Source organism: Microcaecilia unicolor, chromosome 4, assembly GCF_901765095.1.
Source record: "Microcaecilia unicolor chromosome 4, aMicUni1.1, whole genome shotgun sequence".
Lineage (NCBI taxonomy): Eukaryota > Metazoa > Chordata > Amphibia > Gymnophiona > Siphonopidae > Microcaecilia > Microcaecilia unicolor.
The window spans coordinates 262,014,058-262,033,602 of record NC_044034.1 but is presented as its reverse complement, the minus strand read 5'-3'; the positions used below and the strand labels follow the sequence as shown (position 1 = coordinate 262,033,602).

At 49.9% G+C, this 19,545-nt stretch overlaps 1 protein-coding gene across 2 annotated transcripts in view; it reads right to left on the bottom strand.

Annotated features, from left to right (window-relative positions):
* Positions 1 to 19,545, bottom strand: part of RGPD4 (RANBP2 like and GRIP domain containing 4) — a 294,599-nt gene that overhangs the window by 21,319 nt on the left and 253,735 nt on the right. For both annotated transcript variants that reach the window (XM_030201471.1, XM_030201472.1), the window contains exon 26: positions 5,784 to 5,926. In XM_030201471.1, the coding sequence (XP_030057331.1) occupies positions 5,784 to 5,926 (143 nt within the window). The remainder of the gene's footprint in view (positions 1 to 5,783; positions 5,927 to 19,545) is intronic.

Here is a 19,545-nt window from a genome sequence, read left to right as displayed (position 1 = left end):
GAATGTTCAGTATTTTGAATAGCCAAGCGATAGTGCATATGACCTCCATAGCAAACAGCAGTGAACACTCGACAGCCAATGCAGCCCTCCAACCTAGGCCAAGACGTAATGAGGCTGGTGCTCAACTGACGTACAGGAAATATTTGTTTTCCAAGGTTAGGACATGGAAATTAGAAGAAATGAGATCTGTGGAGAGAGTATGGCTAGTAGGACTAAAAGAAAGACAATCATTTAAGACACAATTTTTCCTTCCTTTTTGTCTACACCAGACCAGTCCAGACAAATGGGATGTAGCAAAGCAGTTATCTCCATTAGGGTGAGAACCCAAAGGAAGATTTTGTAAATAAATGGCGACCCAATTCCTCTCAGAATAAGAACATATAAAGAGTACAGAAAACAGGAGTAGAGCAAGGAAGGATTGAATTGAACATGTGGGACCCCAAGGAACCAAGCAAAGAGCAAGGAGTCCCTTACAAAAGCTCCATACCACCAAGAGGAAATGAGACCATGCAAAAACATGATCCTAGAATTAGGAAACACACTAACACATTAAGCAAGGATGAAAGCCCAAAAGGCTCAGACTGCAGAGGCATGCTGCAACCTCATAGTCTCTGAAGACATGAATCTCAAAGGCCATAGCCCCTGCCCCACAAAAGCTAAAGCCATGGAATCGCAGACTTAGAAATGAGGTGATTGAGATATATAAGTTCCGGTAACATGCTCACCAAGAGACCAGAGGAAACCAGGCAAGTGAAGCAAGCAGATCCCATAACAATGAACTGGAGACAAACATCTTGAAAGAATGGACACAGAAACTAAAGCTATATAAGCCACTGCTGAAACCAGAGCTAGTCAGGTGGTACTGCAGTCAGCTCTGTAAAAAGAACAGCTGTGGTAGGAACCAAACCACAGACCATGAGCAGCAGGCATGAAAGATAGTTCCTGCCAACGCCAAAGAGGCTAGTGCAGGTGTTGGTGTTCTTTAGTAAGGTACAGAGGACCGTACCAGAGAGGGTCAGCAGATGCCATGACAGAAGACTTTTCAGGCCGCAGCACAAAGATGATATGCCGTTATAGGAACCTATAGGCAGCTACTGTTGAAGGCAAATGCCGTGACTGTAAATTGGTGGTGTACAGGAGGCGATGCAGCAATATGGAGGATGCAATGGAAGCCACAGCTGCAAACCTCACACCCACCACCCACTTTCAGGCACTACTACGATTCCTTCTGAGGCTTCTGACAGAGATCTCACTTGAGACTACTGCACCTGACACCGCTCCTGAAGTCGCTGCCAACATTGCCATCCAAGGCAAGGATGGGCTATTGCCTCTGAAGCCACAAATGGGGATGGAACAGTCAAGAGATTGTTGAACCACATCAGTACTTCAGGAAGGAGCCACTGGACGCTATATATGGAAATGGGATTCATGAACCAAGAAGGACTCCCCACACAGAAGGTACAGCGCATGTACCCATTGTAAATAAGAAGGGGAACCTAAAGTTTGCCCCAAGTGAAGTTGTATCCCCGCCATAAAACCCAACTGTGCTAAAAATGAATGGCCTGCAAAAAGACATCCAGGCATCTGGCGCAGGTATGACATGCAGGCAAAAAAAAAGTAGGGTGACAGCACTCACTGAAGTCAGGTATCGGATTTACCCTGGAGCAAGACGTCCTCGAAGGAAGTGAAGTTTAGCTAGGCCACCCAAGGAGCAACAACAGAAAATGATGCACTTAGAGACATAGGCAGCAGCAACGGGAAACCATCCAGCAAGTTGCAACAGACCAGGAGAAAGAAGGCAGAAGAACTGAGCTTGTGAGAGCACTGTGCCAGAACACAGCCCTATAACAGCAGACTGCTGACACAGGATCCTGAGAAATATGAGGCCCCACTATAACAGCAGACTGCTGACACAGGATCCTGAGAAATATGAGGCCCCACTATAACAGACAGAAGATGCCACAATCTCAAGCAAGAGGCCACTAACTCTACTCAGGCCAGGAGGAACTACGGTTGAAGAATACAGTAGGATGCTTTTCCCTTGAGCTGCCAAAGGCTATTGCCCTTGCCCAGCTCAAAGGCTGCTGGTCGTGTCCAGTACTAAAATGGTAAATCTTGCACGGCACCAAGGCTGGTGTCCTTGCGCAGAACCAAGCCTGCCGCCCTTACAGAGTACGAAGCTAGGCTGCCAATGTTCCACAGAATTAAGGTTGTTTTTTCATGGCACTAAGGTTGCTACCCCCAGGGTTGATGCCCTCAGGGAGCACAGAGGTCGCTGTCCTCACACAGCAACTGAGGTTATCGTTGTCCAGTGGATTTGTGCCTCTTTCACAGCATCAAAGACACTGACTCTGTGCTGCACTGAAGGCGCTCCCCTCGTGCAGAATCAAAATGTCTTGATGGAACCTAAGTCTCAGCTCAGTAGGATGCCTCTATCACCAAGAAGGCTGCTGGATCCATGGCATACCTCCAAATCTGAACTGCGCTGCAAAAGAATTGTCAAAAGATGGGTAACTGAACCAATTCACGGCTGTGCGGGATTGAGACTGTAGTCCACCTGCAAAGTCAGAGACTGCAAGGCTGAGGCTAACTCCATAGAGCAAAGCCTGCAGGTTTTGCAATTTAGCAAAGCACATGGCTGAAGTTATGGTGCTATGCTTACCACTGAATGGAAAGCCTCAGCTGACACCCATGTGTCAAGCAAGTGAACGGTACACACGCACAAAACGTGAGGTCGCAGCCACAGTGGAGCAGCTGTGGCAATTAGCACAGTGCAGTGAAGCTCCTAGATAGCACAATGGCTGTTGTTTACAGAGCTGTCCACTGTGCAGCAGAAGCGGATACTGCCCACTGCATGGGTCATGATTACCAGAAACTATCCTGCACATAATGGTTGGTCCAATGCTGATCATGTAGACCCTGTCACAGCACATCACCAGTGGCAGCCAGCACTGCGTGACACCCAAAGGTACTGCCTGTAAAAACATAACCTGTGTCCCTGTTCAACCACTATGGAAGCCACTATGGCAGAGCACCTGAGGCTGACCCAGAGTCAGCCCTAAGACAGCTGTCAGCATGAACAAGGCATGGTTCAAGTACCAAAAAGAGGACAGTGCCTGCAGTTACCTAACGTGCAGGAAAAGTAACTACTACTAAACTAATCATTTCTAAAGCATTATTAAATGTATACAGAACTGTACTCAGTATATGCAGGTACTTTCTCTGTCCCTAATGGGCTCACAATCTAAGGTGGGTTGTTCTTTGCACCTGTGGCAATGGAGGGTTAAGTGACTTGCCTAGGGTCACATGGAGCTGCAAAGGGACTTGAACCCAGTTCCCCATGATTGCAGCTCACTGTACTAACCATTAGGCTACTCCTCCACTCCCCAATCACCAAGAGTGGAAGAAGCCCCGTGAACCAAGGAAACGAGAAATAAAGGATCTCTCTAACCTTTTTTTTTTTTTTTTTTAATTGGAGAACAAAGCCTGCTAGAAATCGCAAAGGCTGTTTGGCAATCACCATGTAAGAAACTCTCCACACAACGGCAAGAAGAGAAGAAAAACAGTACCGCCAGCTAAGAAGGACTCAACAAGCAGAGGTTTCCCACCTTTCCCCATAAAACCATGGAAGCTTTTTATTTCAAGCAAGATGCTGAAAAAACAAAACAGTGACAGAAAAACACAGTTTCTGAAGTGTACATAAGTATATAAGTATTGCCATACTGGGACAGACCAAAGGTCCATCAAGCCCAGTATCCTGTTTCCAACAGTGGCCAATCCAGGTCACAAATACCTGGCAAGAGTACAAAACAATTTATGCTGCTTATCCCAGAAATAAGCAGTGGATTTTCCCCGTCCATTTTAATAATGGTCTATGGACTTTTCCTTTAGGAAGCTGTCCAAACCTTTTTAAAATCCTGCTAAGCTAACCGCCTTTACCACATTCTCTGGCAACAAATTTCAGAGTTTAATTACACATTAAGTGAAGAAATATTTTCTCCGATTTGTTTTAAATTTACTACTTTGTAGCTTCATTGAATGCCCCCTAGTCCTAGACAAAATAAAACTGCATACTTGCTAGCCCTAATGGCTGCCATACACAGAAGGCAAGATGATGACGAATTCTGGCCTCACTTCATTTAACTTCGTTCCGGCATCACTGGGTGTCACTCAAGCTGGGAGAGGAGGGACCCGGCACCACAGAGTGTCACCCAAGCTGGCAGAGGAGGGACCCGGCACCACTGGGTGTCATCCGAGCTCAGCCATAAACTGCAGCCAAGAAAGAAGCTAATTCAGCCAGCAATAACCCCCTGCTCAACTGACACCCGAAATAAACCAGGCAAGGAACTCACAAACAAGAACCACAGAGGAGCTGCATGGTTCAACTACCATCCGCTTGTAGACAGAGAAAATACTGAACATTCCAGGCTGCACGATACCCTTAATGTGCAAGATCACTTGGAACTATTTCTTTTCTCTGTCTACATCTGCTGATAGATAGATATAACCTCATTCGTCTGGACTGATTTAGTACGGATAAAAAGGAAGTGTAGGCATGCTTACAGGCAGAGAATGGGAACAGCAGCACTTTATAAGACACACTCCTATGCTTGCACCATTTCCTATTGGCATACACACACAGTTACCTCTGCTTCAAAGCAGCTGCAACTTCGTACAGGAACTTTCTGGTGGGTTATTTCATAAAATGCATACAAGTGCATATGTTGGCTTAAAAAAAAAATAACAAGCTACTTTAACAGTCCAATCAGAGGCACATAGCAAGTACACAAATAAAAAGTACCTCCAGACAATTTTTTTAAAAATGTGTGTGTTTTGTTTTTTTCTTTTAGGAACATTCTATCATAGGCAACACAGTCCAAGAGGCCTGAATGAATCAGTGGAATGATTCACTTTGAATTGACAGCTTTTCAGTTTACATGACAATATCTGATTGGATTTGTTGTGCTGAAAGTTTGTCTTGGATTTTGAAATTTAATTGTAGATGCCATTTTTTTTTCAGTGTATATAGAGCAGTTCTCATCCCTCTCCTCTGTGTCCAGCATCACTCCTCTGAGTTCCTGGACCTATGCTCCTTCTATGCCCAGCATCTCTTCTGTGCCAGTCCCTCACCATGTCCAGCTTCTCCCCCCATCTCTTCCTCCTGAGCCCCCACCCTGTGGTCTCTTTCCCTCCACTGGTTGTCTCTCCCCCCTACTTTCCCCTTTCTTCAGAGTTTCTCTCAGCTCCCCTAACCCACGTCTGGCATCTCTCCCCTCTATTTTGCTCTGAGCCTCTCCTCTCTCCCCCTTCTGCAGCCACAGAGTCCAGCATCCCCCTCCCCCCCACCAGAGGTCCTGCATTTAACTAGTCCTCCCCCATCCCCCACTGCTGCTGTCCATATGATTGGTGGGTTGCTGGCAGAGGTAGTGATGAAAACAAGCTTTCTCTGGCTGGCCCTGCCAGGTCCCACCACCAGAAGCTGCATCAGATAGGTGGGACACTACAGAGGGTCAGCTGGAGGCAGCTTGTTTGCATTTGCTGATTACCTACTACAGTTTGGAGGACTGGGGGGGGGGGGGGGAGCAGATGAAGAGAGGGTGACCTGGACATTTTTCCGAGCTCATTCAGTGGTAGCTAGACCAATGATCTGGCCTCCCCCAACACTTGCCTTCTGTCACAGCATTCAAATTCATTCTAAATACAGCTTTTACTTGGACAACTTAATTTGTGCTTTAATCAAAAATGTTGTGAAAACAATTTTGCATGCAATTACTGTTCAGTACCTCAGGCAAGGACACTATTGGTTCAAAGTGTATGTCATCATTATGCACAGTGTCGTCATCAGCATCTTCATCTTCATCCCTTTTACTAGTCACTTGTGAACCAAACACAATTGCTCCTGTATTTGCCCATTTGAAATTTTCATCTGTTAAGAAAAAGTTTACACATGCTTACCTGCACTTCTACCCTTTTGTAGCTATCCAAAATGTATACACATCTACACAAATGCACTGCAGAATGCATATATTAAGAAGTAGGGAAGGGGTGATACCTAAGAACAGAGAAGTCACTCCTGCAGATTCCAGCCTCAGTGGGGGAACTGAGTCAAGTGGGAGTGAAGGAACCATCTGGTGAGCTGAAGGATTTGGAAAAACCAGGGGTCATAACAGATATACTTTGGGAGGTACCTTCATGAGCTAAAACGCCTCTGTTAAAATATTAGAGGCCGATATTGAGACCACGGAAGATAAGACCGGCTAACTCCCGCAGTCGAACCTGGAAATTCAATCTGGGGGCCATATCTGGCCACCAGCATTGAATTTACGGCATTTTGGGGGGGGGAGCACCACAAACACAGCCGGTTAAGCTGATATTCATCGGCTGACCGGCTAAGTTATAGTGGCTGAAGACAGACCTGCTATTTACGCGGGTCTATCTGGTCGCTAAACTTGACCGGCTACGTCATGCAACATAGCCGCTGACCAGGCTAGTCACTGACCGGGATATTCAGCGGGAGATAGCTGGTTATCTCCCACTGATTATTGGCGGATAGCCGGCTAGAGGGTATTTAACTGGCCAGGTGCCATTCCTGGCTGGTTAAATACTTTTGAATATCAGCTGGTAAGTGTTTAAATTTCAAAAGGCTATTGAAACACTTTCTCAAACTGTTGTGGAACAGGTGCAGGAGTTTACTCAATGTTATACCAAAATGGCTATGATCGAGAAGGTTGGAGACCTACAACTGAATACCCAAACTTCGATCAGAGATAGTTCTTTTCTTCATAGAAAAATTAAGTATGGTCAGAATAATCTGCGATGTAATAACTTATGCTTTTTGAACTTCCCCGGGTCTCCTTTAGGTGATACCTATGGACATGGTCAAGAAATATTGCAAGATTCCATCAGAGTTTCTACCACTGATCACACGAGTACTTTATCTAACCTTGGGAAGACCTGGGTCCGTTGCTGTCCAGCAGGGAGTAGAAAAGCCAAGTTTTGATTTAATCGACTTTCTGGAATCCTCCCAAGAAGTCACACAAGGAACCACCCTCACTGTAACTTTTGCGTTAGAGATGGACCACAACAATGTAATGTGGCTTTATTTGACATATTAACAAGTTGTTTTTAAGATCAAAAGTTCATATATTTGCTGATCTTTGTAGATTTTAACAAAAGTGGCACCAAGCTTTTTTGGTGCTCTGCCCTAGAGTTCAGGCTCTTGGGGCAAATTCTGTGTTGAAATTTCTGGGTTTTTTTTCCTTTGGTTATTTTTCAAGGTAATCTTTTTTTTTTTTTTTTTTTTTGATCCTAAACAACTAATTGCATTCTTAAGAGGCGAGAAAGGATATGAAGGTAAAATTATGTATAATCATACCTGATAATTTTCTTTCCATTAATCATAGCTGATCAATCCATAGACTGGTGGGTTGTGTCCATCTACCAGCAGGTGGAGATAGAGAGCAAACTTTTGCCTCCCTATATGTGGTCATGTGCTGCCGGAAACTCCTCAGTATGTCGATATCAAAGCTCCATCCGCAGGACTCAGCACTTAGAGAATTACACCCACGAAGGGACACTCTGCCCAGCTCACCACCGCCGAAACGGGGGAGGGGAATTAACCCAGCTCATCCCCACACAAGTGGGGGAGGGGAATCCGTCCAGCTCATCCCCGCGGAGCGGGGGAGGGACACCACACCCGCCGATGCGGGGGGATCTGGCTTATCCTGCAACCGCAACCGCGGGAGGAGCTGACTGACCCTAACACCGCCGAAGCGGGAGGGGTACAAAGCCGCACGAAGCGGGAGGGAGTGCCGGCAGAATTTTAAGTCTCAATCCAGCCCCGTAAAACGGAGGGGAGAGGAATGCAGCAGCTCACTGTAACACAAACTCGTCTTAACTCTTGAAGAATCCAAGTGAAAAAACTTGAACACGAAGTCTTTCTGAAGTAACTGAAGACTGAACTTGAACCTGAAATGCAACCAGAATAAAAACAGTACAGATATCTGGGAGGGGCTATGGATTGATCAGCTATGATTAATGGAAAGAAAATTATCAGGTATGATTATACATAATTTTACCTTCCATATCATCAAGCTGATCAATCCATAGACTGGTGGGATGTACCGAAGCAGTACTCACCCAGGGCGGGACATAGAAATCCCTGACCGCAACACTGAAGCTCCAAACCGGGCCTCCGCCCGAGCAGCCACAGTCAAGCGGTAATGCTTGGAGAATGTATGGGCCGAAGCCCAAGTTGCCGCCTTGCATATCTCTTCCAAGGAGACGGAACCGGCCTCTGCCATCGAGGCCGCCTGAGCTCTTGTGGAGTGAGCCTTCAGCTGGATAGGCGGCACCTTCCCCGCGGCCACATAAGCCGCTGCAATGGCTTCCTTGACCCATCTTGCCACTGTAGGCTTAGCAGCCTGCAGACCCCTACGAGGACCTGCATACAGGACAAACAGATGATCCGATTTCCGGAAATCATTGGTCACTTCCAAGTATCTGATGATGACTCGTCTCACATCCAGATATTTAAGAGCAGAGTACTCCTCTGGGTAGTCCTCCCTACGAAAGGAAGGGAGACAGAGCTGCTGATTCACATGGAAGCGAGAAACAATCTTGGGCAGAAAGGAAGGCACTGTGCGAATAGTCACTCCTGCCTCAGTGAACTGTAGAAAAGGCTCTCGACATGAGAGCGCCTGGAGCTCGGAAACTCTTCTGGCTGAAGTGATAGCCACCAAAAAGACTGCTTTCAACGTCAGGTCTTTCAGAGATGCCCTTGACAAGGGTTCAAACGGCGGCTTCTGCAATGCTCTTAGCACCAGGTTGAGATTCCACGCAGGCACCACTGAGTGCAGAGGAGGGCGCAGGTGATTAACTCCCTTGAGAAAGCGCACCACATCTGGCTGCGAAGCCAGGGAAGCACCCTTCAGGCGGCCCCTGAAGCAAGCCAGAGCCGCTACCTGGACTTTAAGGGAACTGAGCGACAGGCCTTTCTCCAGACCTTCTTGCAGGAACGCCAACACTGAAGAAATTGGAGCAGTGAAGGGAGAAAGTGAGCCTGCTTCACACCATGCTGCAAAGATACGCCAAACCCTGGCGTAAGCAGTAGAAGTAGAGCGTTTCCTCGCTCTCAGCATAGTGGCGATGACCTTGTCTGAGAAGCCCTTCTTCCTCAGACGCTGCCGCTCAATAGCCAGGCCGTAAGACCAAAGGGAGAGGGATCCTCCATCACCACGGGACCCTGATGTAACCGGCCCTGCTCCACTGACAGCCGCAGAGGATCGTCGACTGAGAGCCTGATCAAGTCCGCATACCAGGGACGTCTGGGCCAATCCGGACCCACCAGGATTACCCTGCCGGGATGCTTTGCCACCCGGTCTAGCACCCTGCCCAACATGGGCCAGGGCGGGAACACATAGAGGAGCTCTTGTGTCGGCCACTGTTGGAGAAGAGCATCTACTCCCAGGGATCGAGGGTCCCGTCCTCTGCTGAAAAAGCGCGGCACTTGGCAATTGGCCGATGACGCCATCAGATCTAGGCTCGGCTGGCCCCAGCGCTTCGTGATGTCCAAGACCGCCTGAGCAGATAGTTGCCACTCTCCGGGCTCCAAGGTATGGCGACTGAGAAAGTCCGCCTTGACATTCATGACTCCGGCAATGTGGGCCGCTGAAAGCTGCTCCAGGTTCGCTTCCGCCCACTGGCAAAGACTCATAGCCTCCTTGGCTAGAGGGGCGCTCTTGGTACCTCCCTGGCGGTTGATATAGGCCACAGCCGTGGCATTGTCCGACAGGACCCGTACAGGCTACAACACCAGTACCGGGATGAACTCCAATAACACCAACCGAATGGCTCTGAGTTCCAGGAGGTTGATAGACCACTTGCCTCTGCAGGAGACTAGAGCCCCTGCGCTGTCCTTCCCAAGCAGTGGGCTCCCCAGCCCATCAAAGAGGCGTCTGTCGTGACGACAATCCACTCCGGGGTCACCAGAGGCAATCCTGCAGACAACTTGTCTGTCTGCGTCCACCAGCTCAGCGCCTTGCGCACTGCTGGGTCCACGGGAAGGCGCACAGCATAATCCTCCGACATCGGAGTCCAGCGCAGCAGCAGAGATAGCTGTAGTGGTCTCATATGAGCCCTGGCCCAGGGCACTACTTCCATCGTGGCCGTCATAGAGCCCAACAGCTGCACGTAGTCCCAAGCCCGAATAGGAGAGGCTACTAGGAACTAGTCCACCTGAGCCTGAAGCTTGACAATCCGATTGTCTGGCAGGAACACTCTGCCCACTTGGGTGTCGAATCGAACTCCCAGATACTCCAGGGACTGAGTCGGGCGCAGCTGGCTCTTCTTCCAGTTGATGATCCATCCCAGGGAGCTCACAAGAGCAACTACCCGGACCATAGCTTTGCCGCACTCTGCATAAGAGGGGGCTCGGATCAACCAGTCGTCCAGATAAGGATGGACTTGTACTCCTTCCTTTCTCAGGAAGGCCGCGATGACCACCATTACACTTTGGAGAAGGTCCGCGGAGCAGTAGCCAACCCGAACGGGAGGGCTCTGAACTGGAAGTGTCAGCCCAGGACTGCAAAACGCAGAAAGCGTTGATGAGGAAGCCAGATGGGAATATGCAAGTACGCTTCCTTGATGTCCAAGGAAGCCAAGAACTCTCCTGCCTTCACTGCCGCTATAACAGAGCGGAGAGTCTCCATGCGAAAGTGCCTCACTTTCCAGGCCCGATTGACCCCTTTGAGGTCGAGGATAGGCCGGACAGAACCTCCTTTCTTTGGAACCACAAAGTAAATGGAGTAACGTCCCTTGCCAATCTGATTTTTTGGCACCGGAACGACCGCACCCAGGCGGATCAGGTTGTCCAAGGTCTGCTGCACTGCCACAGCTTGACCGGAGACTTGCAGGGAGAGAGTACAAACCCGTCTCTTAAGGGTTGGCAGAACTCTAGCTTGTAGCCGTCTCTGATGACTTCCAGCACCCAAGCATCTGAAGTTATAGTGGTCCACTCGCCCAGAAACGAGGACAGCCGTCCTCCAATCTGCACTGGGGCGTGGACCAAGGCCCCGTCATTGGGTACGAGACCCTGGGGGAGGACCGGAGGGAGCACCTCCGGGACGGCGGTCTCTGCGAAAGGAATGCTGCTTGGGGGAGAAATTCCTCTTGAAGGAAGAGGGGGCAGAGGAACCCGACTTGCCCGGGCGGTACCGACGGGCTTCCAGCAACCGTCCTCTGGAGGTACCGGGACGAGTACTAGCCCGAGCCCTGACCTCTGGTAATTTCTTGCCCTTAGACGTGCCGAGATCGGACACGATTTTGTCCAGCTCGACCCCAAAGAGCAGCTTGCCTTTAAAAGCCAGGCGGGATTTAGAGGCGTGGTCAGCAGACCAATGTTTCAGCCAAAGCCACCGCCGCGCAGAGACTGTCTGAGCCATGCCTTTAGCTGAGGCTCTCAAGACATCATACAGCAAGTCTGCCAAATAGGCTAAGCCCGATTCCGGGGCCGGCCAATCAGCCCACAAGGAAAGATCCGAGGGGGAAGCCCGCTGCACCATAGTCAGGCACGCCCTGGCCACATAGGAGCTGCAAACTGAGGCCTGCAAACTTAAAGCAGCTGCCTCAAAGGACGACCTTAAGGCCGCCTCCAATCTTCTGTCTTGGGCGTCCTTTAGGGCCGTGCCACCTTCCACCGGCAACGCCGTTTTCTTAGTCACCGCAGTGATTAAAGAATCCACGGTAGGCCACAGATAGGCCTCACGTTCACTCACAGCCAAAGGATAGCGGCGGGACATAGCCCTAGCCACTTTAAGGCTCGTTTCCGGGACATCCCATTGAGCCGCAATTAAGGTGTGCATGGCATCATGCACGTGGAAGGATCTAGGCGGGCGCTTCGTCCCCAGCATAATGGCAGAGCCAACAGGGGCTGAGGGAGAGACGTCCTCCGGAGAGGAAATCTTCAAAGTGTCCATGGCCTGTAAAAACAGGTTGGGCAAATCCTCTGGGCTAAAAAGCCGCGCTGCAGAGGGGTCATCCGCTCCATCCGAGCGGGGATCTATCTCCTCCAAGGAATCCGCAAAGGACCGTTGGGAGACCTCAGACACGCTGCCCTCATCTACATCGGAGGAGACAAAGTCCTCCAAGGCCTGGAAATCAACCCGAGGGCGTTTACCTCTGGGAACCTCAACCTCTTTATCAGAAGAGGGAGCAGGGACAGCGTTTTGCATGAGGAAAGCCTGATGCAGCAGCAAAACAAACTCGGGGAAGAAACCCCCCAGACAGAGCACTTCCGCAGCCTGGGCAACAGCCCTAGACGCACTCTCAACCGGCGCTCGCAATAGCGGGGGAGAGACATGCTGCGCATCCAAAATGGCGTCCGGCGCGAAGCTCCGCGAAGGAGCCGCGCGGGAAGAACGGCGCTTAACTTTAGCCGCTTGTGCCGTCGCTCAAATTAAGGGCGTTCATGGCATTAATGTCTCCAACCTCAAGGGCGGCCCACGAAGAAGCCGTCCGAGCCGCGTGGCCGGCCAAGATGGCGGAGGCGAGGAGTGGGGGATGGGCGTTTATGGCGGGAAAAAACCGCCACGCCGGAGGAACGACCGGGACATTCATCGGTCACTAAACTGTCACCCATCAAGGGCGAATCAGGTTGTCAAACCCCCGCATCCCCTCTAGAAGCGCTCCAGCGATCCGGGGAGCGACCCTTTGCGCCCTCGCCCTCCGACGCCATTGCCACGAGGAGAAGAATCGGGGAACCCCCTGCCCGCTATAAAAAGGTAAAATTACCTGCTTGCCGCTCCGAGCTGTAACGAACTGGTGTCCCAGTGAGTAGCTGCAATGAACGTTTAAAGAAACGTCGAATTAAACGCCTTTAAAGACGTTTAAAATTTTTTTTTTTTTTTTTTTTAAACGGAGCCAGCGGGAGGGGGGAGAAAAGGAGGGACCTGGCACCACCAGGTTTGCACTTGCTCAAAAGAGCCCTCAACCCCAGGCCTCAACAAAACCAAAGGATTAGGCTTGGAGGCCTAGCCAGAGCTGCTGCTGTGTGTGACCACCACCTGCTGAGATAGAGAACATACTGAGGAGTTTCCGGCAGCACATGACCACATATAGGGAGGCAAAAGTTTGCTCTCTATCTCCACCTGCTGGTAGATGGACACAACCCACCAGTCTATGGATTGATCAGCTTGATGATATGGAAGTCTGTGTTTAGTATCCCCTGTATGGATGGGCTGACTGGGTGTGGAGGGTTAAAGATTTCCTGATTAAAAAAAACATCAGAGGGCTGCATGGCCTCTGACGAAGTGAAAAAAGACCAGATCAGCCACCCGACAAACTGAGTCTTCCAGTACATGTATCCTCCATATATTCCCAAATCAGACTGGAATTAGACCTTTACTGATGTGGCAATGCCCTGTTAGAAAAGCTGATGTTTTGATTTAGGAATGCCAGTGATCCAATATGACGATGGAGAGTTAATGTATCTCATTCTTAAATCTGTGTTTTGCCACCAAAATTATCTGCTGGTTGCTCTGTTGGAGGGAAAAAGGAAGACAGGGAAGACAAGGAATTGCAGCCCTGATCTCTTACCTCATAAGTACATAAGCATCGCCATGCTGGGACAGACCAAGGGTCCATCAAGCTCAGCACCCTGTCCCGCCCATCCTAGAAATACTGTATTATTCCCTCGCCCATTCAATAACATTCTATGGCTTTTTCCTCCAGGAAGCCGTCCAACCCTTTTTTGAAGTCCGCTAAGTTAACTGCCTTAACCACCTTTTCCGGCAGCGAATTCCAGAGTTTAACTACTTGTCCCTCTAATTACCGACCCATCTCCCTCCTTCCTTTTCTCTCCAAATTACTTGAGCGTGCTGTTCACCGCCGCTGCCTTGATTTTCTCTCCTCACATGCTATTCTTGACCCACTACAATCTGGTTTTCGTCCTCTCCACTCAACCGAAACTGCGCTTACTAAAGTCTCCAATGACCTATTACTGGCTAAATCCAGAGGTCAATATTCCATCCTCATTCTTCTTGATCTTTCTGCTGCGTTTGACACTGTCGATCACAGCATACTTCTCGATACCCTGTCCTCACTTGGATTCCAGGGCTCTGTCCTTTCCTGGTTCTCTTCCTACCTCTCCCTCCGCACCTTTAGTGTTCACTCTGGTGGATCCTCTTCTACTTCTATCCCTCTGCCTGTCGGCGTACCTCAGGGTTCTGTTCTTGGTCCCCTCCTCTTTTCTATCTACACTTCTTCCCTTGGCTCATTAATCTCATCCCATGGCTTTTCCTACCATCTCTATGCTGATGACTCCCAAATCTACCTTTCTACCCCTGATATCTCACCTTGCATCCAAACTAAAGTTTCAGCGTGCTTGTCTGACATCGCTGTCTGGATGTCTCAACGCCACCTGAAATTAAATATGGCCAAAACCGAGCTTCTCATTTTCCCCCCCAAACCCACTTCCCCGCTCCCCCCGTTTTCTATTTCTGTTGATGGCTCTCTCATTCTCCCTGTCTCCTCAGCTCGAAACCTTGGGGTCATCTGACTCTTCTCTCCCCTTCTCTGCTCATATCCAGCAGATTGCCAAGACCTGTCGTTTCTTTCTTTACAACATCCGTAAAATCCACCCCTTTCTTTCCGAGCACTCTACCAAAACCCTCATCCACACCCTTGTCACCTCTCGTTTAGACTACTGCAATCTGCTTCTTGCTGGCCTCCCACTTAGTCACCTCTCCCCTCTCCAGTCGGTTCAAAACTCTGCTGCCCGTCTCATCTTCCGCCAGGGTCGCTTTACTCATACTACCCCTCTCCTCAAGACCCTTCACTGGCTCCCTATCTGTTTTCGCATCCTGTTCAAACTTCTTCTACTAACCTATAAATGTATTCACTCTACTGCTCCCCAGTATCTCTCCACACTCGTCCTTCCCTACACCCCTTCCCGTGCACTCCGCTCCATGGATAAATCCTTCTTATCTGTTCCCTTCTCCACTACTGTCAACTCCAGACTTCGCGCCTTCTGTCTCGCTGCACCCTATGCCTGGAATAAACTTCCTGAGCCCCTACGTCTTGCCCCATCCTTGGCCATCTTTAAATCTAGACTGAAAGCCCACCTCTTTAACATTGCTTTTGACTCGTAACCACTTGTAACCACTCGCCTCCACCTACCCTCCTCTCTTCCTTCCCGTCCACATTAATTGATTTGATTTGCTTACTTTATTTATTTTTTTGTCTATTAGATTGTAAGCTCTTTGAGCAGGGACTGTCTTTCTTCTACGTTTGTGCAGCGCTGCGTATGCCTTGTAGCGCTATAGAAATGCTAAATAGTAGTAGTATTGAGTGAAGAAATATTTCCTCAGATTCGTTTTAAATTTACCACACTGCAGCTTCATCGCATGCCCCCTTGTCCTAGTATTTTTGGAAAGCGTAAACAGACGCTCCACATCGACCTGTTCCATTCCACTCTATCTTATTGACCTCTATTGTATCTCCCCTCAGCCACCTTTTCTCCAAGCTGAAGAGCCCCAGCCTCTTCAGCCTATCCTGATAGGGAAGTCGTCCCATCCCCTGTATCATCTTTGTCGCCCTTCTCTGCACCTTTTCCAATTCCACTGTGTCTTTTTTTTAGGTGCGGCGACCAGAATTGAACACAGTACTCGAGGTGCGGTCGCACCATGGAGCGATACAACGGCATAACAACAACCATTATTTTTGTTTTCAGAAGCTTATCCCTAAGTTTACAGACCAAAGTTGGAAGCTAAAAAGGAGTATTAGGTCTTACCTGCTAATTTACTTTCCTTTAGTCGCTCCAGACCATGCCCTACAAGTGGGTATATATCCTCCTATCAGCAGATGGGAAGACAAACAAACTGTGAAGTGGATTCACTTGGTGCTAAGGAGCCCTGTATCCCTCAGTATTTCTATTGACAAAGCAACGGAAAAAGTATAATGGCACAGATACCCCCTAAATAGCCCCATGGGGAACTGGAACAACCAGGAACCAAGCAGGAACTACCTGAATGTCCTATGGCACAAAAATGCACTGCCAAGTTTGTCTGGTTGGCTTATGCCTCTCTTGGATTGTCTTCTGTTTGTTGTTTTTTTTTTTTTTTAATTGAGCTGAGACCCCCCACAGGGTCCCCTAGAAGCCAGCCGGCTTCCACCTCCTGCTGTTTTTCCAGTGGTAAAATCATGCAGCATGACGCGGTACAAAACACCTAATTTCTCCTTCCTTAGCATCAGCTCCAGACCATGCCCTACGAGTGGGGAGCACCACAGCATTACTCACCGAGGGCAGGACACAGCTAACCCTTGCACCAGAACCACTGCCCCAAAGACGCCCTCTTCTCGAGCTTGGACATTCAAACAATAGTGCTTGATGAAATAATGTAGAGCAACCATGTAGCTGCCCTGCAAATGTCTGACTGGAATCATCACGTGGCTCCGTCCATGGGATCGCCTTCGCCTGGGAAGAATGCGCACGCAGGCCGAGGAACATTCCTGCCCCTGAGCAAATAGGCAGAGAAGCCACCTGGAGATTGTCACCTTCAAGGCAGCCTCCCCCCTGCGGTGACCGAGAAAGAGAAGAGACGATCAGAGAGTCCAGCGAAGAGCCTGAACACCCAGCTGATAAGAGATTGTCACTAGTCTCCCGCTATGAAAACACCGGAAGAGAGATGGTCTGGTTAACATGCATCTGCAAGACCATCTTCAGCAAGAAGGATGGAACCGGATGCAGAACAACGCACTCCTCAAGAAACAAGAGAAAAGGCTCCCAAGCATGACAGGGCCTGAAGCTCTAAGACTCTCTGCGCTGATGTAATGGCGACCAAAAAGGTCACTTTGAAAGAAAGATCCTTCAGGGTCATTGCCTGCAAAGGCTCAAAGGGAGGACACAGTAATGTGGCCAGCACCAAATTCAGGTCCCATGGCAGAGCGAAACACCTCATTGGAAGGCACAAACGACAAACTCCCTGCGAAAAAATGGGCAAAATTGGGGTGAACCAAGAGGGAACGACCCTGGGCCAGCCCCCCAAAACCATGAGGGTCGACAACTGGACCTTCTGCAAACCATCCTGGAGGAACTGCAAGATGTCCTAAATGGAGGATCACAGAGGTACCACCTTGCGGTCCAAACACCAGTCCTCCAAAATGCGCCAGGCCCTGACATAGGCCAGTGAAGTGGACCACTTCCTCATACACAACATAGACATGACAGCCACCAAATAACCAAGCCTGTTCGAGAGCCGCGTCCAGCATGGCCACTGGGCCTTGAAACATCAGCAGAGTCGTGAGACAGCCGAAGGGGCCGGTTGAACAGCAAGTGCATCAGATCCCCGTACCACGGACGGGGAGGTCAGTCTGGGGTGAAGGCACCACCAGCCCCCCCCCCCCCCCCCACCCCTCGTGAGCCTTTATGCACTTAAGAATCTGAACCACCAGGGGCCACTTGGGAAACATACAGCAGGCTGTTCTGCGGCCACGGCTGGACAAGGGCATTGAGACCCTCTGCTTCTGCCGACTGAAGAAACACGCTGCTTTAGCATTCTGAGCCATGGTCATAAGATCCAGGATTGGGATCTCCCACCAGAGCATCAAAGCCTCCGCAGATCGAGAAGGGTCTGAGGAAATCCTCTGGCCACGTGCTGAGCTGAGAACTGAAGGCAATGAGCTTCCGTCTAGGAAAATCGCCTCGAGCGCCCACATCTCTGCTCCTGGCGCCCCCCCCAATGATTCATGTATGCCACAGCTGTAGCATTGTCTGAGAGAACCCGGCTCACTTTATTCACCAGAAGGGGCTGAAAGGCCACCAGAGCTAAATTAATGGTCCTGGTCTCCAGATGGTTGATAGACCACAGAGCCTCATCTGGCGACCAATGGTCCTGGGCTAACTGGCTAAGACAGTGCACTTCCCAGCCCAGAAGACTTGCCTCCGCTGTCACCAGTATCCAGGCTGGGGCCTCAAGCAGCACCCTGGCTGCCAGATAAGCTGGGTCCAGCCACCAGTGCAGACTGGCCCACACTGCCCTGGACAAGGGGAGAAGAGCCCGAAGGTCGCCTGACATTGAAGACCTGCAAGACAGTAAGGACCACTGAAGAAAACACATGTGAGCCACTGCCTATGGCACTACTCCAATCGTTACAGCCACAGAGCTGAGGACTTGGAAGAATACTTCACGCAGACGGGGTGGGACAGAAGAGCCCAGTAAGGCCTGTACTTTAGCTTGAAGCTTCAGCATCTGGGACTGAGGCAGGAACACCTTGCCCATTGCCGCATCGCAGCAAATACTCCAGGGATAGGACGGGCTGAAGTCGACTCTTTACCATGTTGAGCACCTGCACCTTTCCTATGAGACTTGGGCCCTGATCATCATCTAAGTAAGGGTGCACCAAAACCTCCTTTTGGAGATGGGCCGCTACCACCACTATCACCTTTCCCATGGTGAAAGTCCTGGGCGTCATGGCCAAACCGAACAGAAGCACCTGGAACTGGTAATGCCGGCCCAGGATTGCAAAGCTTAAGAATTTGTGATGGTATGGATGGATGGGAATGTGGAGGTAAGCCTCAGAGAGGTCCAATGCTGTGAGAAACTTGCCCTTGTGCAAAGCCACAAACATGGATCACAGATTCTCCATGTGGAATGAGGAAACCCAGTTGATGCCCTTGAGATTCAAAATGGGTCGGATATGAGCCCTCCTTGGAATAACTGCCAGAACAGATCTCGTGCTGCGGCAGTGACTCAATGGTCCACAGCGGTCAGGCAAACGGCTGGTGCTTTTTCCGGTGAGCCACATAGAGCCAGCAGAAACTACTCCCGCAGAAGATGGCGAAAACTCCATGTATCCGACTTACAATAGATCCAGGACCCATTGGTTGGATGTGATGAGGACCCACTCCTGGTAAAAAGAGCTGCAAGTGGCCCTCTATGTGGGCCAACAGCGAGTGGGCCTGCGAACCTTCATTGGGCAGCAGTGGGAGCTCTTGCCACGAGGGCTCCATCCTGGTCTCCCCAAAAGGCCTGAAAGGAATGAGACCTAGTCCAACCCTAGCCTCTGGAGGCACTCGCAAAACATGAAAACCAGGATCACTGAACATCCAGGTACCCATCCCGGGAGGCACTGCGGGAAGCTGAGTGAGCCCAAAGCTCCAGCAAATACGGGACCTTGGAGTCATCCAAGTCCTTGACCAGCTTCTCGAGATTCTCTCTAAACAGAGAGGTACCCCAAAAAGGCAACTGGCTGAGGCAGACCTTGGACACCACATCTGCCGCCCATTGACAGAGCCATGGAAAGAGCTAGGTGCTTGGCTGAGGCTCTAACCAGATCATAAAGGAGGTCAGATTAAAAAAAGCTGTGCCCATCTCCAAATTGGCCAAGTCGTCCGAATCTTCACTTGGAGGATCTGGGAGGTTCTCAGCCCAAGGAAAATATGCCCTCACCACATAACCGCCACAAATGGCAGCTTGCAGGGCCATGGCTGACACCTCAAAGAAGCGCTTAAGAAGTGCCTCCAAGCACCGATCCTGCAGATCCTTGAGA